This window comes from Pinus tabuliformis, chromosome 7, assembly GCF_031772625.1.
Source record: "Pinus tabuliformis cultivar Carrire ecotype Pingquan chromosome 7, CPIR1, whole genome shotgun sequence".
NCBI lineage: Eukaryota > Viridiplantae > Streptophyta > Pinopsida > Pinales > Pinaceae > Pinus > Pinus tabuliformis.
In genome coordinates this window covers 1,954,722,155-1,954,742,677 of record NC_142293.1, presented here as the reverse complement: position 1 = coordinate 1,954,742,677, position 20,523 = coordinate 1,954,722,155, and the positions used below count along the sequence as shown (strand labels likewise).

At 39.4% G+C, this 20,523-nt stretch overlaps 1 protein-coding gene across 1 annotated transcript in view; it reads left to right on the top strand.

The window, feature by feature from the left end:
- The window catches only part of LOC149256278 (vacuolar protein sorting-associated protein 25-like), a 139,058-nt gene extending 125,959 nt beyond the window's left edge, over positions 1-13,099 (top strand). The window contains exons 4-7 of the mRNA XM_089460715.1: positions 11,698-11,751; positions 11,851-11,939; positions 12,508-12,583; positions 12,686-13,099. Of these exons, the coding sequence (XP_089316841.1) occupies positions 11,698-11,751; positions 11,851-11,939; positions 12,508-12,583; positions 12,686-12,807 (341 nt within the window). The 3' untranslated portion in view covers positions 12,808-13,099. The remainder of the gene's footprint in view (positions 1-11,697; positions 11,752-11,850; positions 11,940-12,507; positions 12,584-12,685) is intronic.
- Positions 13,100-20,523: the final 7,424 nt, after the last annotated feature.

The window sequence follows — 20,523 nt, the reverse complement described above, 5'->3', positions numbered from 1 at the left end:
GACTCCTAGCCCTCAAAGAATATTGGTCCTCCATGACTACTCTTCTATTGGATGCCCTATCTCATCCTCAAAGAGTATCAGATGCCAAATAATTACCCAATCCTCCATTTTGTCTTCCTTGGGGAAGACCAAAATGGTGTTGTTTCCCCTGAAATTGTTGCTGTTGTGGTTGTTATAATCATGAGGTATATCCCTTCTATTAGGACACTGCCTAGCATAGTGGCCAAACTTGTTGCAAATGAAGCATCTTCCATTCCTTCCATTTTTGAAACTCGACCTTCCTTGACATTGCTTCTTTGAACCTACATTGTTCTTCTTTATAGCATAAGCAGAGAATGCAATAGGATCATTCCGATTTGAAGGCATATCTAGTTCCATCATCCTTGTTTCTTCTTGAGAACATCTAGTCAACTATTTTTTAAAACCTCGAATCTTGTCGTTGTTAAGAATAATGGTATTGAACACGTGCCATTCACGAGGGAGTCTTCCAAGGGCAATGAGAGTAAGCTCCCTATTAGCGATAGCTTCTCCAATTGAAAGATCATTTTTGATCTGAGTAATCCTCATGAAGTAGGATTGAATGTCTTCATTTCTTCCCTTATTTATATCCTTTAGCTTGTTTTTGAGAAAGAGAACTTGGTTTGCATTGCTAGATTTGAACATGCCAACCAACCTGTCATATATCTCCTTTGATGTGTTCAAATCGGAGATGTAAGCAACTAAATGCTTATGAATAGAATCCCTGATGATCTTCTTTGCTTTGATTTCATCCTTCTTGTACTTTGTCTTAGCAGCAGCCAGTGCATTTGAAGGAGGTTACGAAATATTTCCCTACACATAATCCATAACATCTTGCTCTTCTAAAGTCAAATCAAGAGACATCTTCCATGCATGACAATCAGACTTATCATGAAGCTTATCATCAGACTTGAAGTAGGATGTGGAGGCCATTGAATCTTGTCCTTGATCAATGATTGCTCCTCTTAGTGATTGCTCTTCTCACTCTTGCTTGGGCTTTGTCTTCACCTCAACTTTGATACCATGTTAATTTTAGATAACAATGATATGTTCTATGCTTAAGAGCAATTTTACTTCAATTTTCTTATTAGCCCAATATCAATATCTAGTTTAGCAATCACATCAACATGATAGTAAAATGCAGATAGAACATAATCAATAACAGTAAAAGACAAGTCAAGATAAGAGGACACAAGATATGGCACCAACCAGGGACAAACCCCAATGTGGGGAAACCCTTGATCAATTCTTCTATTAATTCTTCAAAAGTTCAGCAGAGAAAGAGAGAGAGTACAATATGCAATTTTCACCTGCCCAATCAAAGTGAAATCTGATCAGTCAAACAGCAGTAACAGAGAGCTCTAACCAGAAAGTCAACAATGGTCAACAGGGCAGATTTTGACCTCCAAAACAGATTGGTCAAACTCGGTCAACTCGGTCTCCAACAGCTAGTCAAATCAGCCCAAAAACAGTCCAAAAAAGTCCAGTAAAATCTGGTCAACGAAAGTCAATGCTGCAGCAAACCCTTTTGCAGTCAACGCTGGTCAAACAGCCCTGATTTTTGTGCCCAGAAATACAGCCTACCCAAACAGAGATCTCCCACGCAAAACTGCAGCCAAAACAGGTCAACGCTGGTCAACGAAAGTCAAAACAGCCCTTTTGCAATTTCGGTCAATGCTGGTCAATGCAGGGACAGAAAACCCTTCTCTTCTTCGCACGTGTGAAGAGCTGCCTCTGAAATTCGTACCCAATCAACGAAGGAGAGAGAAGAATGAGTGTGACATGAGATGACAAAATGAGGAGGAGGCTCCTTGTATTTATATGCAACGTTGTGGGTTTGAGGGTGCAAATTAGATGGCTGGCCGACCTTAACGATTTGTCCATAATCAAAATAAATTCATAATTCCATTTGTACATGTCAGAATGAGATGATCTTTAGATCAATTTTACACCTCTCGGAGAGAGGAATCCAATAAAAATATCAGCTGCATCATATGAGCTGTCCAAGGTGAAGTTTTGTCCTAGTTGCCAAATTTAATGATTACACTCGTGCTATTTTGTTTACATGCACCTTTACATGCTATATAAATAAGAACTTTTGCATATTTGTGTATAAATTGTTTGGATTCATATGGATGCACATGAATGCATATGTTTTTCTTTAAAATTTGAATATTTTATGTATTTTTTTGTTCGACTAGTTTTTTAGTCTGGTTTTTTAACCAGTTCCCGGTTTGTGGGGTCTACCGGTTCAATTATGATAATATTGGGTTTGACTCATGATGACAAGATATATTTATATATTTGATGTTGTTCGTGTTGGCTGTCCACTTTTGAGTCCTTGATTGGACAACTATCAGGGTTCGATATTCACAATCAACTTTGATTTATCATTTTTGATTTGGCATCCACTACATCATATATTGGTGATTTTTCCATATTTATGTGCCAATGTGTTTATTTTATTTTTTTGTTAGTTTATATGTTTTTTTTGTGTTTTTTTGTTTGTTGTCTAGAGGAATTGGCAACTGGGCTGGTTTCATACTCGCATGGCACGGGGTCAATTCCAATTGCTACCATCAGAACCTCTAGGTGCCTACGTATGCCCCTTCTGCAGACACAAGTGAATCATGGGGATTTGAACTTTGAACCTTCTCGCACATAACACTTCATTTTCATGGCCATCACCAATTGAGCTGCCTCCCGGGGGCTGTTGTTAGTTTATATGTTTAAAAAATTGGAAAAAGATGATTTTATTTTGGATTTCTTAATACTTGCTGCGGTTTGCCAATTTTGATGGTCTTTTTGCTGATATAGCCAAGAAATTGTTTTCTGGATCCTTTCCCAATTTTTTGTTAAAGCCAATTTTTGTTCAGATTCTAGTTTGGCTGTTCTAAAAGCAGTGTAAGGGTACAAGAACCGACCAAACATGAGAGTCAAAACTGTTGTTGCAATTAATCATTGTACCTTGTTACAAAAGCATACTACATATTCCAGCACACACTACAAAGGTAATATCTGTCATGGTCTGAATGTCAAACTAGTGATTGAATATTTTTCCTGGACAACCAATTCCACATGGGTACCGTTTTGGATAGGGGGCATCCAAGTGTCCCAAAACCAGGTTTCCGAGACCTTCCTGTTTCTAGTGGGAGATATAAGTCTTCATCCTAGTGATTTTCCCTTCTGAATGAGGACTTCCACCTGCAGAGTCCTAGTCCCCAAGTGTAAGGACCTGCAGTCCTTGGCACGCCCACCCGATGTGCGACCGAGCTTGGTGTTGAACAAGCGAAGGTGGAAAAGGCGAAGTGCGAGCTCTACGACCAAGTGCGCGTGAGAACATGGTTATAATGCGCATGAGAAGTGGAGGGCGAGCATATTTATATGGTGGATAGCATGGGCATTCACTTGTCAAGCCGACGGTGGAAGAATAGTTGCGTTTGGGGTGTTGGCAATGGGCCGACCGAATGATGAAGCAAACAAAGGGCGTCAGTTGGGAGAATAACGCAGGTCGGTCGTGGAGATGGCTCACCATGCGTGCAGCATATATATTAGCGTGTTAGAGACTCATTTGGACATCGACGAACATCGCTCAAGGCACTCAAGCAAGAAGGAGAAGTGCGTAGTTCAAGAGTGAAGCCACAACTTGAAAAGTGAGGCACAGTTCTATGCGCCCAGCTTTGGGCAAGGCCGCACAGAGGTGAAACGCACGAGTCTTTAGTCTTGGGTGAGAGCGCGGGTAGGAGCACCCGTCGTTCGGACGAAGGAGCGCGAGTGAGACTTGGTGAAGTCGCCCGATGTGTAAACATAAAACGGTGGAGTTTTGGTGAAGTTGTGCGAAAGTGAAACGAGGGTGTCTTGGTGACTTGGTGAAGTCGCCCGCCCATCGTGCACAAGGTTCGGTTGTGAAGTGTGGAAGGCAGCTCGTGTGAGGGTGCGCTCGCCCGACTTGGGCAAAGAATCTTGGTTATCACACAGAGGTGTGAGAAGTTGTAATTTTGGCTAAGTATGAAACTTGGTGTTTCCAAGTATACTTGTAAAGCTTTGTAATATTGGAAAGTTGGATAATATAACATATTCGGGCAGACTCATTGTTCAGGGTGTTGCCTCTCCCTTTATACTGCGCAATTGTGTTCTCTTGTATAATTGCTGATGATAATGAATGTGTATGGGTGTTCATTGGTATAAAGGAAACTTAATAATTACTTGGTTGAGAAACACAAACTAAGTAGGACAAGTGGTTAGGCGTAGTCCATGAACATAAGTATTGGTGAAAAGAAAGTGTTCGGTGGTGCCGCACCTTGCCAAGTACGGTTGAAAGACTATCGTAGGCCTGGGGGCGTGACAGTTGGTATCAGAGCTCGGTGAAGGGCTGATCAGAGCAGGGTTTCTTGTGACGAAGTGCAGGTGTGCATACACTTGGAAGTTGGTGACAATGAAGTAGGTACTTGCTGGTGAAGGAAGTTGGGTTCACATACAAATGGAACAAGAACTCGTTCAGGTCGCAGGAACTTGGTGAAGCTGGTGAATGTGGTGAAGGCTGAAATGGAAAAGATGGTGGATGAACCTATGGAAGGCGAATCTAGCCACAATGCAGGTGAAGTCTTCTGGTACAAAGTGTTCGAACAGATGAGTATATGGAGTTCTGACTAGGTTTCGATGAAGGCTGAGAATATGAAGATTCGGGAAAGCTGTTCGAAGCTGAGGAAGGAACTTGAAGAACTCAAGTTTCAATGCGGAAGTATGATAGATGGTGAACTCAGGGAACTTGACAAGGAGATCCAACATAATGGACTTGATCTTCAAGAGCTCTTGGATGAAAGAGCCCGGTTGAGGAAGGAAAGTGCCATGGTGGAGACTGAAATCAAGCAGCTTGAGGATGAAATGAAGAAGAAGCTTCTTGATAAGAAGGTTGTTGTAATTGAGCAGGATGAGCTCGACTACATTGACAGGCTGGGGACTTACTACCGAGACAATCCAGAGGATGTTCGAAAGCTTAGTTCCATGAAGGTAGTCAATGGGCACTTGGTTGGTGCACTTGAGCAGAATGCGATGGAGGACAAGCTTGAAGGAAGTCAAGCTGGACCAAGATCGAATTGCTTAGAAGAGCCAAGCAAGGAAGTGAAGTACCTTAGGAGGAATGTCAAATTGGAGCACAAGCCAATGGACACTTCTGAGGCCGAGTTTTTGAAGAAGGTTGTTGATGTGAGACACAAGATAAAGCCGACAGAAGGAGGTGATGCCTTGAAGCTGAGTTTTGTGTAGGTGACCGTGAAGGGCAAGAGATTTGCAGCTTTGGTGGATACGGGGGCTACTCATAGCTTCTTGAGTAGGAAGGCAACAAAGTCTTTTGGGAAGAAAGCTGAAATGGAGAGGGAGTGGAGTGCTTTCAAAGCAGTCAACTCTACCATGAAAGCTGTTACTGGTGTGATGGAGAACACTCAGGTGAGAGTGGGCTCGTGGTTTGGAAAGTTGGACTTGAGGATTGTGGACATGGATGATCATTCTATAGTCTTGGGCAAGATTTCATGAAGCTTGCACAAGCCATACCAATGGTGGACCGGGACATTCTCTTGATCACAGCTGGAGGAAGAACTATGTTGGTTCCGATGAATAGAAGGAGTTGCTTGGGATATAGACCGAGGATGAATTCTATGACTTTGTATCCCAAAGATCCGAATGTGAAGCATGAGGATGTGGAGCAAAGAGGACTTGGGAGTATGACTCAAACAATGAAGGAAGGGAAGTTGATTGACTTTGTTGCAAGAGCGAGGAAGAAGGAAGGAAGTGAGAGGACAATCTCACAGATTATGGAGCACTTGACAGAGACATCTTGTTAGGCCCCTATACTACTAGTGTAACCCCTTATTGTTATTAGTACAACCCACTTATTATATTGATGTACCCATGTAGTGCCCATATTGTTACTATTGTGCCACATAGAAGCCCACTATTGTTATTGTTGTGCCCTACAATATTATTGTTATGTAGGCTTTGATTGTATTGGGACCACTTAGACTCCTATATATAGAAAGGAGGTATTTTCATTTGTATCATCCAAGAATTGTTCATTTATGTAATGTAAAGGAGGTTGCCCCCTCGAAGAGGCTGAATTCTAAGGCGTGGATCTCTCTTTTCTATCTTTTTGTGAGCTGGTTTCATAACATTTGGTATCAGAGCTTTGGATTCTAGGGTTTCGCTGCTCCAAACAGGTCATCGTGGAATTTTCGCTATAACTTTTTTTCTGCGATGTTTTAGAAGTCGCAAAAAAAACCCATTTGAGAAGAAATCGCGCTGAACCTTGGGTCTGAATTTCAGATCTTTTCGCGCGATATTTGCGGAGATATGCTCTGAGGAAGTTGGTCTTTTTTCCGACTCCTGAATTACACTAAAAACCGGTGACCTGGGGAAAATCGTCATAACCTTCTTTCTGAGCATAGGATTGAAATTTTTTAAGAAGGTACAGAAAGAGGACAGACTGTAGTTTTTGTTTATATATTTTTCAGATCCAAAGGTTCAAACAGTGACACGTGGCACTTCATACAATTTCGCTCTTTTGGAAAGGTCTATAATCAGGTCATCTTGGGAGATTGTGCATAACGCTTTCTTAGAGAATCCAATTTGGATCAGACTGGTGGCATTGGAAAGAGAACATAGAGGGCTACTACAGGTAGCAATTTTAGAACTTAAATATCCGAAATTACAGAGTTACAGTCGTTGCAAGATCGAGATCCTAAAATCAAGAAAAAGCAAGATGAGGAAGTTTGATGGCAAGGATCCGGTAAATTGGATACTTCAGATGGAGCAATATTTTGATCTACATGGGGTACCACTGTTACAAAAGGTATGTATTGCATCTTCATATTTAGAACCAGATAAATTTTTATGGTATAAAGGGCTTTGTTCTCGTAAACAACTTGTTACGTGGTCAATTCTCACGGAGGAAATGATAGCACATTATGAGGATACAAAGAACAACACCTTCTTTAGAGCAACACCACAACAATTGGAAAGAGTAAAAGGGCTTTGTGACATACTGGAAAGTAAAATTATGGCAACAAGGAAGTCTACTCCTCACAACTATAAAGATGGAAGTGTTGTTTCTCCAAGCCTTCCAGAACCTACAAGGGTTACACCACAACAATTGGAAGAAAAAAGAGAAAAAGGGATTTGTTACAATTGTGATAGCAAATGCACTAAAGGTCATAAGTGTGCCGAGAAGAAATTATTTTACATAGAGTATGAAGAGGAGGAAGAAAATGATCAAGAAACATCAAAAGAAGAGGATATATGCCAGGACTCAACCCCAGAGAAAGAAGAAAAGAATCAGACCATATCTTGCAAACTATTAGCAAGAAAGACCACTCCTCAAACTCTCAAGATAGAAGGACATACCAAGAAGAAAAAGGTGAAAGAAGTGAAAGATCAATTCAAAAAAGAAGAAATGAATCCAACCATATCTTGTAATTCATTGGTCAGAATTACCACTCCTCAAACTATCAAGCTAGAAGGACATATCAAGAAGAAAAATGTTCAAGAAGTGAAAGATCACATCGAGCATCAAGAAATGAATCTGACCATATCTTGTAAAGGATTGGAAGAACTTACCACTCCTCAAACTCTAAATATAGAAGGACATATCAAGAAGAAAAAGGTTCAAGCAGTGAAAGATCACATCAAGCATCAACAACAAGTTCTCCAACTTTTAAAGGATAACGCCACTTTGGTGCAAAATCAAATGAAACAACAGGTAGATCAACATCATAGTGAAAAATGTTTTGATGTAGGTGATTGGGTATTTTTGCTGCTACATATAAATAAAACTATTTATGAGAAGGAAATGTGGGCAATACTACATGCACTTAACAAATGGCGACCTTACCGAATGGGAAGACTCTTCAAGGATGAGGATATGGAAGCATTGTTTTGTGCTATTTCTATTATCCAACCAGATTGGATAAACGAAGCAAGGGATGAATGGAAGAAGGACAAAGAAGTATGGCCACTTATTCAAAAGTTGCAAAAGATTCCAATGCAAACAATATTGCCAGAAATTGAAGAGGAAGGAAAAATCATATTGGAACCTGGAGTAGTCACAGAGACAAGAACCCGACAGCTACGAAATCGATCAATTTCAGAGTATCTCATCAAGTGGAAGAACTTACCTGCTGAAGATTCCACATGGGAGGACAAGAATTTTATACAGAAGCATCAAGAACTACTCAAGCGTTGAGGACAACGCTTTTTGAAGGAGAGGGGCATGTTAGGCCCCTATACTACTAGTGTAACCCCTTATTGTTATTAGTACAACCCACTTATTATATTGATGTACCCATGTAGTGCCCATATTGTTACTATTGTGCCACATAGAAGCCCACTATTGTTATTGTTGTGCCCTACAATATTATTGTTATGTAGGCTTTGATTGTATTGGGACCACTTAGACTCCTATATATAGAAAGGAGCTATTTTCATTTGTATCATCCAAGAATTGTTCATTTATGTAATGTAAAGGAGGTTGCCCCCTCGAAGAGGCTGAATTCTAAGGCGTGGATCTCTCTTTTCTATCTTTTTGTGAGCTGGTTTCATAACACATCTTCTACTGATGATCTTCACAATGGAGTTACAAATGAAGGGAGTCCAAGTACTACTTCAGAAGCAGTGGTTGGAGAGGATTATGCAGGTAGAGATCTGGTTGGTATAGTGGAGTTTTGTAGATATGTTATGGGCATATATGACTTTCAGTTGACAAAGGACAAGCTAGGTAAGCTTGGATGTACATGTGAGGAGGTTGAGGCTGTGCATAGATATTTAAGGACACAGTATCAATCTGATACATGGGTGGATGAGAGTCAGGGAGGAAACTTCCTGGCCCTCCTTTCTCTATAGACAACCTTGGGGAAGGGTTGGTGTAGGGACCTTGTTTGGGAGGGGCTACACCAACTTAGCAAGGGGCCTTGGAAGAGGCTTCTTTATGACCGATTGCAGACTTGGATGCGGATGGCCAAATGTTGGGATGAGACCACTTGGTTGGGCATCATGGACAACTAGAGTCATGGACATCAGGTTGGAGACATGGAGCATGAGTATGCAGGGACATGATGCATGAGCATGTATAGAAATGTCACTCATGGACATTCTATGGAATGCCGAGGCAGAGATGTTGTGTAGATGCTGATGTGACATGGAGATGTTTGTATGATCCGATGGAGAGGCTGTACACTCCTTGTATAACAAGGCCATGTACCGATCATGTTGCAGATGGGATGGAGTTTCCATGGACTTGAGCATGGGATTGAGCAGACTTGATGAGTCCAGGATGTAGCAGAAGTCAGGAAAGACTGATGGGGACATAAGGATGTGCATTCTTGTGGTTTGGGCATAGGGTTGGATTAGCTACCCAACTAGTTCGAGTCATGAGGGGTACTAGTGTATAGAGAGATGTTGCTGTTGAGTCGACATGTTGGCACATGACAGAAGTGTGTTGGCATCTGCTGAAAGACTATAGGATAAGGACGAAACATGATGGAGATGGTAGTTCTACATATGTTGCAGGGATGTTTGTAGTATGTGGGAGGAGTTGATATCATGGATAAGACTGTTCAGATATAAAATCTTGATCTTGGTGGATGGCTACCAGGATGGGATGTTGTCGAGGACGACAACGATTTCAGGTGGAGGAGGATGTAAGGACCTGCGGTCCTTGGCACGCCCACCCGATGTGCGACTGAGCTTGGTGTTGAACGAGCGAAGGTGGAAAAGGCGAAGTGCGAGCTCTACGACCAAGTGCGCGTGAGAACATGGTTATAATGCGCATGAGAAGTGGAGGGCGAGCATATTTACACGGTGGATAGCGTGGGCATTCACTTGTCAAGCCGACGGTGGAAGAATAGTTGCGTTTGGGGTGTTGGCAATGGGCCGACTGAACGATGAAGCAAACGAAGGGCGTCGGTCGGGAGAATAACGTAGGTCGGCTGTGGAGATGCTCACCATGTGTGCAGCATATATATTAGCGCGTTAGAGACTCATTTGGACATCAAAGAACATCGCTCAAGGCACTCAAGCAAGAAGGAGAAGTGCGCAGTTCAAGAGTGAAGCCGTTGCTTGAAAAGTGAGGCGCAGTTCTATGTGCCCAGCTTTGGGCAAGGCCGCATAGAGGTGAAACGCACGAGTCTTTAGTCTTGGGTGAGAGTGCGGGTAGGAGCACCCGTCGTTCGGACGAAGGAGCGTGGGTGAGACTTGGTGAAGTCGCCCGGCGTGTAAACATAAAACGGTGGAGTTTTGGTGAAGCCGTGCGAAGGTGAAACGAGGCTGTCTTGGTGACTTGGTGAAGTTGCCCACCCATCGTGCACAAGATTCGGTTGTGAAGTGCGAAAGGCAGCGCGTGTGAGGGTGCACCCGCCCGACTTGGGCAAAGAATCTTGGTTATCACACAGAGGAGTGAGAAGTTGTAATTTTGGCTAAGTATGAAACTTGGTGTTTCCCAGTATACTTGTAAAGCTTTGTAATATTGGAAAGTTGGATAATATAACATATTCGGGCAGACTCATTGTTCAGGGAGTTGCCCCTCCCTTTATATTGCGCAATTGTGTTCTCTTGTATAATTGCTGATGATAATGAATGTGTATGGGTGTTCATTGGTATAAAGGAAACTTAATAATTACTTGGTTGAGAAACAAAAACTAAGTAGGAGAAGTGGTTAGGCGTAGTCCATGAACATAAGTATTGGTGAAAAGAAAGTGTTCGGTGGTGCTGCACCTCGCCAAGTACGGTTGAAAGACTACTGTAGGCCTGGGGGCGTGACACCAAGGATGGGGAAAGTGTCCCTGATGAGTGGGGATGGGTTCCTCCTGTGCAACATGGGTGAGGCTTAGTTTTTATCTTATGTTTCAAAATTTAATATTTGCCTCGACTCCCACCTAGAAATTCACAAGATAGCCCAACTGCAAACACTTTTCCTAATTGTCAGAAAGTTTTGAGAAATTTTATGGTGATAAATGAGGTGAGAACATCGTTGACAGCTGCATGGCAAGCTGTGGCATATTCCACCTAGTGCCACAACTGATTTTTCTATGCATAGTTTATGATATTTGTAATATCTTAGTTAGTCAGTCAAGCCTAAGGCACTCCCTTGAGGTACTGTTCTTGATGTATTTATTAGTCTCAATTGTCTGCAGTTTATCCATATATTGATGTATTTAGTTTTTATTCCATGCGTGGTAGTGGTATAGATTACAATATGCATTAATAATGGTAAACATGAAGGTTGCTAATATGACGAACTATAATTTTATTAACTTTGAATGTTATTCTGGTATCATGATTTCTATTAGCATCATCACTGGTTTTGTTGTGTCAGGTTGTTCTATGTATTAAGTTGTTCATCATCTATCAAAAGCTAGTGACCAGTAGTGATATTTCTTTACTGTTTCAAAGATTCTAGAAGTTAAAAAGTAAAGGGAATGAGAGCTATCTGGAAAAAGTTTGAAGTTCATGTGAAGTGTGCAACGGTGTGACCTGATCATAATTATGTTTTATTTTCTTTAGTGCATGTCATATCTTCCTTCTGAGACAGTCCAATTGAGGAGACAAGCTTAGAAGACGAAGCATGTATTTAATTTTCATATCCTAGTTCTAAAGCCCTCTTTCCTGTTTTGCTTTGATGGTTTTGTTGAACAGGAAAATTGAGCTATGAAGCTAAGAAGGTCTTCCTTTCAGCATTAGTTTCTGAAGGTTGTTCCTTTGAGGTGTTCCCCACAACAGCTTTGCATCGTTCTTATGTCTTCAACAAGGTCGTAAATAAACCTTGAAATGTTGTTATTTTGCACACAGGTCGAGCTGAATGGCTAGATAAAGGACAGAAAAAATGTTTAATTCTTTGGCGTCGAATCCAGGATTGGGCTGAGTACATATTGAAGTTTGTAAGTTGATACATCTATCACTTTAAAAACTAAAGGAGCACATATTTTATAGGGAAAAAAACTGCAATTGCCATTTTTTAAGGTTATTGAACTCTTATAGTATGGCATTTTGATACAAGCATGCTATGAAGTCATGAATTGTGTTCTCCTTTACTGATTGTATTCCAATAATTTCTCTCCATTTTTTTAGTTATTAATTTTCCAGAGGTAAGCATTGGATGGATTTCATATGGATCCATGTTGTCTATCAACATACTTATAACCATAGTCGCACATTTTTGAGAAATGACAAAATTTGTCGACTTTGTGATCTATGTAGAAAGATTTCATTCATTAAACCTGATATGCAAATTGCTTATATGCAATCTTGCTAGGAAAAATCTCTGTATATAACAAAACACTTGATGAAACTTTTCTTTGTGAGAGATGAAAATACTGTTCCTTTTATGGAAAGAACTAGTAATCATGCAGGGATGTGTTGTGCATTCTTTAATATGTGAGTGGTTTCCTAAATTATTCAGTTAAGTTATTAAATAAGTACATTCTGAAATCCTTTTGTAAATGTCAGGTTCATGAGAATGGCCTCGAAGATGGTGTTATGACTCTTGAAGAAATTCGATCTGGTGTTGAGTCAAGAGGGACAGGTTTGTACTCGGCAACATGTTCAAGGATCACAAAAACTGTTATTTTATTTTCCTTTGTTGTATTGGTGGGCAACAGCTTACTATTTAATTAAATGGCTACAGAGCTTGCTGGCATTGATCGCATAATTTTAATCCGGGCTCTTAAGTTGCTAGAGCAACGTGGGAAAGCTGTGATTTTTAAAGGAACATCCACAGATGATGAAGGTGTCAAATTTTCTGCTTAGGGCTCAGCTTCAAGAGTGCTGTGTTGTGAGAATAATAATCTGAAACTTCATGTTCTATGGTTTCTATTGAAAGAATAAAATCGATTTTGAAGTGTGGTTTTGACCTTGAGCCATCGAACATTTCTGATATCCACTCATATTGTGAATGAAGTACAAGCAGTCATTCTCAGCGTGCCTACAAGATTCACCATGTATTTGTTAACCATTATTATCGAAGTTTTAATATTAATTACTTAGTTTTCCTTTCTTTCATTTAATAACCATAGAAAATTTGACGAAATTCTAAATTTTATACATCTACATTTTGTTAAGTGGCTTTTGATGTTGATCAAAATGTAAGTAAACTGGAAGTTCCAGAGAGCTATTTTGTGGCAAAAGCCGTTATGCATGCTATGCAGTTGAATATTTTGCTACAACACAATTTTCTTTATTACAGCGTAGTTAAAAATGATAGGATCAGCAGGTATCATACGAAAAATTAAGACCTAGTGACTGCAATGCAGCCAGTTTAAACAAGCCCTGGTTTACTGGTAAATTTAAATATGTTCTGATTGGAGTTTTGTAACCAGTTTATCTCATGCCTTTACTATTGGCTGGGATGAACTAGGCAATGCCGCATAAGGTTTACTGGTAAATTTAAATATGTTTGACTGATTGGAGTTTTGTAACAAGTTATGTGATATATTCATACATACAAGTTTGTTGACAAACATTTTCTTAGGTAAGAGACCAACAGTTCTCGCGCTCGTGGAATATGATCTCTTGGGGCAAGTTACTTTCTAGAAGCTCCTGATATTTGCATATGTAGGGTTGCAAATTGGATAAAGATGAAATGAAATTCTATGAGAAATGTTTAAATTATATTTTAACTTATCTAAATAAGTGGATTGGTTTTTCGTCTTGTAACGAAAAATCGATTCTTAAACATATAGTTAAGAAAAGTGTGCATTTATACTTTTAGAATTTTTAGCTAAAAAAAATATTATTAGTTCGAAGCATTTGTTGCCATCACTATAACCTATCTAGTGCCCTTTGTGTTGTTGCCATCACTATAACCTATCTAGTGCCGTTTGTGCTTTGTTGAGGATATGGGACACTTAAACTACCAAATTTCACTCTAATTGGTTTATTTGACATCATATTTTTTATTGGTTTGTTTTTATGTTTTTTTCTTATTGTCATGTTAATAGCTAATTAATAGATGTAGGTCTTGTTATTGCTCAGATTCTCTCTAAAGAAAAAGTCCTAAACTCAGAAAGGGGAGAACCTAAAAAAACTGTCAGGCAAGGTACCCAATGTCACCTTGGCAACCTTCCCTTTCACTTTAGGTTTGGGTATGATTTCCTATCCCAAGGGGGATTCCCTACATTGGAATCTAATCCGAAGTTTGTCGTTTAGTGTTAGTGAGAGCATGACTTCGGTTAGATGTTGGTTTGTTTGAAATGACATGGTGTAATGATTATTAACCAATTATGAGTGCAAATTAATAATTGTTAATAACACATCAACCATATAATTTAGTCAAATGCACATCCAGCTTGATAAAAGAAACATTCATGAACATTTAATTCAATTCCACAATTACAGAGTAGATGCTTGATTAAGTAACACAAATTAACATTTAAGAATTTCTAAGCAAAAAATGATTTGTAGAATGGGTGTGCCTGGTGTTGTAGCTCTTATATATACCTATGTGAGGCCAATACGAGAGATTAATCTTTTCAAATGCTATTTTTGATGCACTATTATTCACAGACATGCAAATGACTGGTTTTAGGAGACCTAGGGGGACTTTTGATATACTCGAGGTACATATAAGTGATGTCTCTGTTCAGTTGTCTAATGAAATACAACTCAAATGGGTGCCAATGGGGGTAAATTGGACCTCCAACAAGGCGAGCCTTAAGTTAAATGAGTAGCCTCTTGAAGTCATGTGGTTTCCTTGCATGCATGATTCCCAAGCCGCATTTTTACTTGTCTAACGACATTTTCTGTTGTTATTTATAGATGCTAGAATGTGTCACTAGCCTAAATCTTTTAAGGGTATTTCTTGCTCATAAGTATGTGTGAGACCATGTAATTTTGTTTTCCACATATATTGCTATCACCCTTCGTTCCATTTAGATGTATAATTGCTCGAATCAAATAATAAATGATGTCTTAAGTGGATTTTCAAAGTAGCCTATTAGTCATTCAACTGTGCGCAAGTTAAATTAATTGGGACATTGCATAAACATATCACCATAAATCAACTATTCCAATTTAGGTAACATCACATGAATTTATGCACCAAGTCTTTTGACTGTGTTAGGCATTTTTGTGTTTGTAAATGGTTGATGCTATTGTACTGCCATTCAAATGTAGATTTCAAGACCAAAGAGTCATTTAAACATGCACTATAACACATATTTATGCAAACACAATGAGGCCATTCAATGGGCAATGGCACCATAATTTATAGATGCACGCTTCAACATGAAAGTAGAATTGAAAAAACTTGAAACTAATTCAATTGATAACTAAACCATAATAATTCAACAATTACACAAGTAAATTATGAATATTTAATCTTTTTGGAAATCATCCACCAACTAACCATAGCAGACGGATGTTCCACTTAATCATAGGCTCTATGTTACACTTAATTTCTCTGCAACAAATATCACCTCCAAGTTGAGGCTATGAGTCCATAAGGATGAATATACCCATGACTAGATTTAATTATCTTAACACAACTCAATTTTCAAGTTCATAATCAATTTCCCATCTACAACAGTCTAAATTCACAATGCTCTTTCCCCAATAGTCTACACAACTCAAAGAATGAGTTTCTCTTCTTTGTGAAGTAGTTCCTTAATTTATCATGCTTCTGTCTAGAGCTCTAGAGTAGGCTAGCTATGAATGTCACTATGAGGAGTACAATGTTTCTTTGTTGTACTTCAAATTTCTCTCAATAACAACAATTACTCTTGGTCATTATTTCTTCATAGTTCATGGCTTTAACCTAGCATAGTTTGATTATAGCAAGTCGTTGATAGTTTGCTCAAAGTGGTCTTTTTTGAGTTTTTCAATTGAACGATAGTTTGAATTCTCTTTACATATACACATTTTGTAGATTATCTTTGCATGTCATGTACTCTCCACATGTTTCATGAGAAGTATATAATTCACCTTTCTATATTCCAAGTCCATGTACCTCCATGTAATTAATCCAAAAGATTAGAATAAAATAAAACATGAAATAATAATACTATTAAGCGTTAATAATAAAAGGTTCCATGGCTTAGGTTATGTTAGTAGCCAAGGTCTTTCCCCATTTATAAGTCTCGTTGCTTCTTGTGGAATTGTAGCACCATAATGTTCTCCTTCCTTTTTTGCGACCTATAAGATACTTATATTAACACTCAATATCTAGTTAAATTACAATTGTCCAACTCTTAGCCATTCATGATATATAATTACATTACTAGTATGGGGACCAAACCTAGAGTATTACATATGTCCTAGATTTTGCATTATCCTTGGTGCACATTATTACTATATACAATAACAATGCATTTTTACATAAAAAATTTCAAAATAAATGTGGATATGCTTCCAACACAATGGCCTCTTGCTTCCAGGTTGCTTATTTAGGGTTGTAATACGTCCATTGGACCTTTGCTTTCCCCATGACTTTGTTTCTTAGCACAATAACCTTCTTATCCAGTATACATACTAGCTAGATCTAGAAGTCTTCTTTTGGTTCAACTTAGATCAAAGTCCAATCAACAACATAGGGAGGAACATGCACATACTTTTTCAACAATGACATGAAAAACATTATGAGTTTTTATGGTAATAGGCCAATCAACAACATAAGGAGGAACATGCACATACTTTTTCAACAATGACATATGAAAAACATTACGAGTTTTTATGGTAATAGGCAATACAAGCATATATACAACGGACTTTATCATATCCAAGATTTCAAATGCACCACAATATCTCATTGCTAGCTTAGTGCAATTGCCCAACTTCATGGAACAATAACACATGTTAACCAATTTTTTGTTTGTCCCATATTGTTTTTAAATTCCACTTGAATTTAATCATTTGCTCTTCCATTTTTTTGAATAACTCTAGCCCAACTACTACTATCTGTTGGATTATCCCAACTAATATGAGTATCACACTTCTTGCTATACAATGCTCCAAATGGACCCATTTTAAATGAAGCTTGAATTCCATTATTGTAGGAAAATTTATCAAATGCAAACAATTCTCCCACTTGGATGATTTATCCATTGCATGTAATCTTAACGTTTTCATTCAATTGATTGATTTTCTCTATTTACCCAAATGTTTGTGGACGATAAACTATACTAAAATTCATAGTTGTATAACCTTTGAATAATTATTTCAAATGCTAGATATTTGATTGAAACAAGATTGATTTACAATCAGCGTGCCTTCCATAACAAAATTTTATGACAACAATTCAAAATATGTTTTTAAAAATAAATAAATTTGAAGATTAATTCATAAATGATGAATGTATATACCACTTAATAAATATATATCACATTTTAATTAAAATTTGATTTTGTATAATATAATGATATAATTTTATTATAACTTTATAAATTATTATTGTAATTTATTTTTGGCAGCTTGATATATGGTGAATTTGAACCTTGACTCTCATGGTTTACATAATACTGCATAACACAATCATCGCCAATTGAGGTGTCCCAATGGACCATAAAGTATATGTATGTACAAATATTATTAATATTAATATTTTCTTTTTGTTAAGCTTGGTAGATCCTTTTTTTTCATTATAATATATGCAAGCAGGTTACAACCACTTAGCTTGGTTAAGTGGTCTCAACTTGCCCGGTGGGAAACCAGGTTTGTTGACCACCTAACTGCATTATACGCCATCCAATAGAAAAAAATATTTAGTCTATGTATCCAAGCTATATAAGCTTGATTATCATGTCCACAACCATAAGCTGTTTGTCTATATATATAAACTACCACAAACTAGAAAGTAAATGCTATCCGCATATAAACTTAAGCAAAAAAGACTATGACTTCCTCCTTCTAGTTCTCCTGATTGGTCAAGGCCGAGGTAAACGGGGCCGATTCTTTCGCACTAGATCCAGGCAGCTCGGTCGGCAAGAACATGCATGAGAATTTGTTCTCGATTGGACCCAGGCGGCCATCCTGTTTCTGCAGTTGGAACTGTATCTTTTGAAAGTCCTGCTTATAGTTCGGAAAGTCCTTAATGGCGGTCATCTGGATTTATTCCATCGCCTTACCTAGGTTGCATTTCAGCAGCCAATATAGGTATAGAGTCTGTTTATATTGTGTTTCTCTGCCGTGAGTGTGTCCCGGATTAGGAACCAGGACCTTCCACTCTTCCACGTCCATTGCCCCGCGTTTGTTTGTTTGTTGATATCCTCCTCCCACTTGGCAATGAGCCGTTGAATCTCCTCTCTGGTGCCACCCGCATATGCAACCATTGCTTCTTGGATCAGTCTGGCCATTGGTTTCCTCCCATGACATTTTCGAACATTGCTCGGCTCAGCCTTTGCCTTGCTCTCTCGCAGTCTCTTGCCTCTGCCCTTGCCTTTCACTGCATGAGCCATTGCTGTACTATCCTGGGGCCTTCTAGCTTGTCGCTGACGATAGCCCGAAACTAGCTTCAATGCTCTCTTCCTCCAAGGGGAGTTACCTGCTTCAGGAGAAATAAACCAAGAATTCCAAGCCATTATTTTCATAATCTTCGTCAACCAATGGCTCTGCTCATCTAGCATTTCTTCCCCCATGCAGCTTGTTCAAAGCCCTTGAGTGCAAGAAACGCCCACACAAGACGCCCTGGACACCCCTGCATGTCCCATGCCCTGTGCCAATAATGACCACGATTTTGGTCAAATTGCATGGCCGCCCAGAGGCCCAGAAGCCCAGTCTAAAGGAGCCCCGCTCCTTCTCCCCAGTGCCCCTGGTTGGCTGACCTTGTCCCCTGTCCCCTTGACTTTGTCTCTGCAATTCTTGCCGCTACTCATCTCGACCTCCCGTCTTTTGAGCCCCTTCCTCTACCAGGTATCCCTCCCATACCTTATGAACAATCCTTGCTCTCGTCGCCCGCTGAACCCTGACTGTCTGGCTTTTCCAGCTTGCCAATTCCCCAGTTCTGAAGGACTCCTACCTTATTAATATTAAAGTTTTATTCTTAATAATTGATCAGATAAAAAAATTATATATATTTTTAATATAAAAAATAAACTAGAAAAACATTCATCTTTATTTTATTTATATATACAAAGTTTTAAGTTATAATAACAAATATTTTTTAAAATATCACATTCAATTTTAGTATAGGTGCAATTTTAGTTATAAATTTTAATGTTATACTTATTATTATTATTATTATTTTTTATCAAATTGAAATTATATATATATATATATATATATATATATATATATATATATGATCCAGAAAGATGGAGAAAGCGTCAGAGGGTTTAGAGCGCGCGCGCCGAGAGAGGAGCTACCAATCGCCATCCATGGAGGCCACCGCCCAATAGTTTCTGCACAGGTTTTCTCCAGCCAATAGCCTTGCGTCCAACTCAGAAGGGTCATTATCGCTACACGCCGCTCTACATGAACACAGCTGTTGCCACCTTCCGCCTGCTCGCTTTCCTCCCCGCCGGTATCCGTCGACAAGCGGCGTCCGGGTGTCTTTCGGCCTTGCATGGCCACCGCCTCTGTCCCCATCTAGAAGACGCTTGTTATTTTACGTGGAGCCCCTACACCTACAGCCGCATGCAAGTTCCCCTGGTCCCTCTTCCTATATATTGACCTCCCAACGCTCATTATCGGGTTTCTCCTCCAGTCCCTGCGGGCTGGAGGCTCTCTGTTTCTTTTTTCGGCTCTCACAGGGCGTCGCTCCTGGCTTGGTTGATAGCTTCCTGCTCCTGGCGTTTCTGCGCGGCTCCAGGTACGTTTCTCTGCCTTCCGGGGTTTTCTTGCATAAACTCCTCTTTGTCGTTTTTGATATAAATCCTTTCAGCTCAATGAAGGTGTTTCTTAGCAATTTTGAGGTTTTAGGGATGGGTTTAGCTCTCTAGTTTTCACAGTTATAGTTCTCTTCTGAGCTGAATGTCAGTGGACTTTACTTTCATAGTTCTTAGATACTGTTTTTAAGGGAAAATCTGTGTGAACGAGGGATTGTCATAGTAAGGATATGACTCTACTTTCATAATCCTTACCAACTGTTTCCCCGGGTTTAGCTTTCCGAATGGGGAAATCTGTGCAGCACGGGTTTCTGTTATAGTATATGGCTATAGTATAAGATGTCTCCTTCAGCCGCCTTCCCTTTTTAGACTCTCCACTCCTCTGTTCAGTATTCAAGACTCCCTCTTCTGCAAGACTAAAATGCTATGCGCCATCATCAATAAGATTAGAGCCTCTTTCTTCATATATCGGTCGTGCCAAGATTTCCGCATTCGAATTGGGAAATGGTGGCTTGTTTTCCAGTGTGTCTGTTGTTGTTTCGACTGTAATCAGTCGTCCTGAAGCTTAATTCTTCACAGGCATTCATCCAGTTTCTCGGCCACCAGTAATTCTTCCGGCCTTTTTCTCCCGGATTTTTATTTCAAATCCTTTTCCGGCTGCTCCCATCGCATCTTTCTGCCCCTCTCTGCAACTTAATTAATTGGCCAT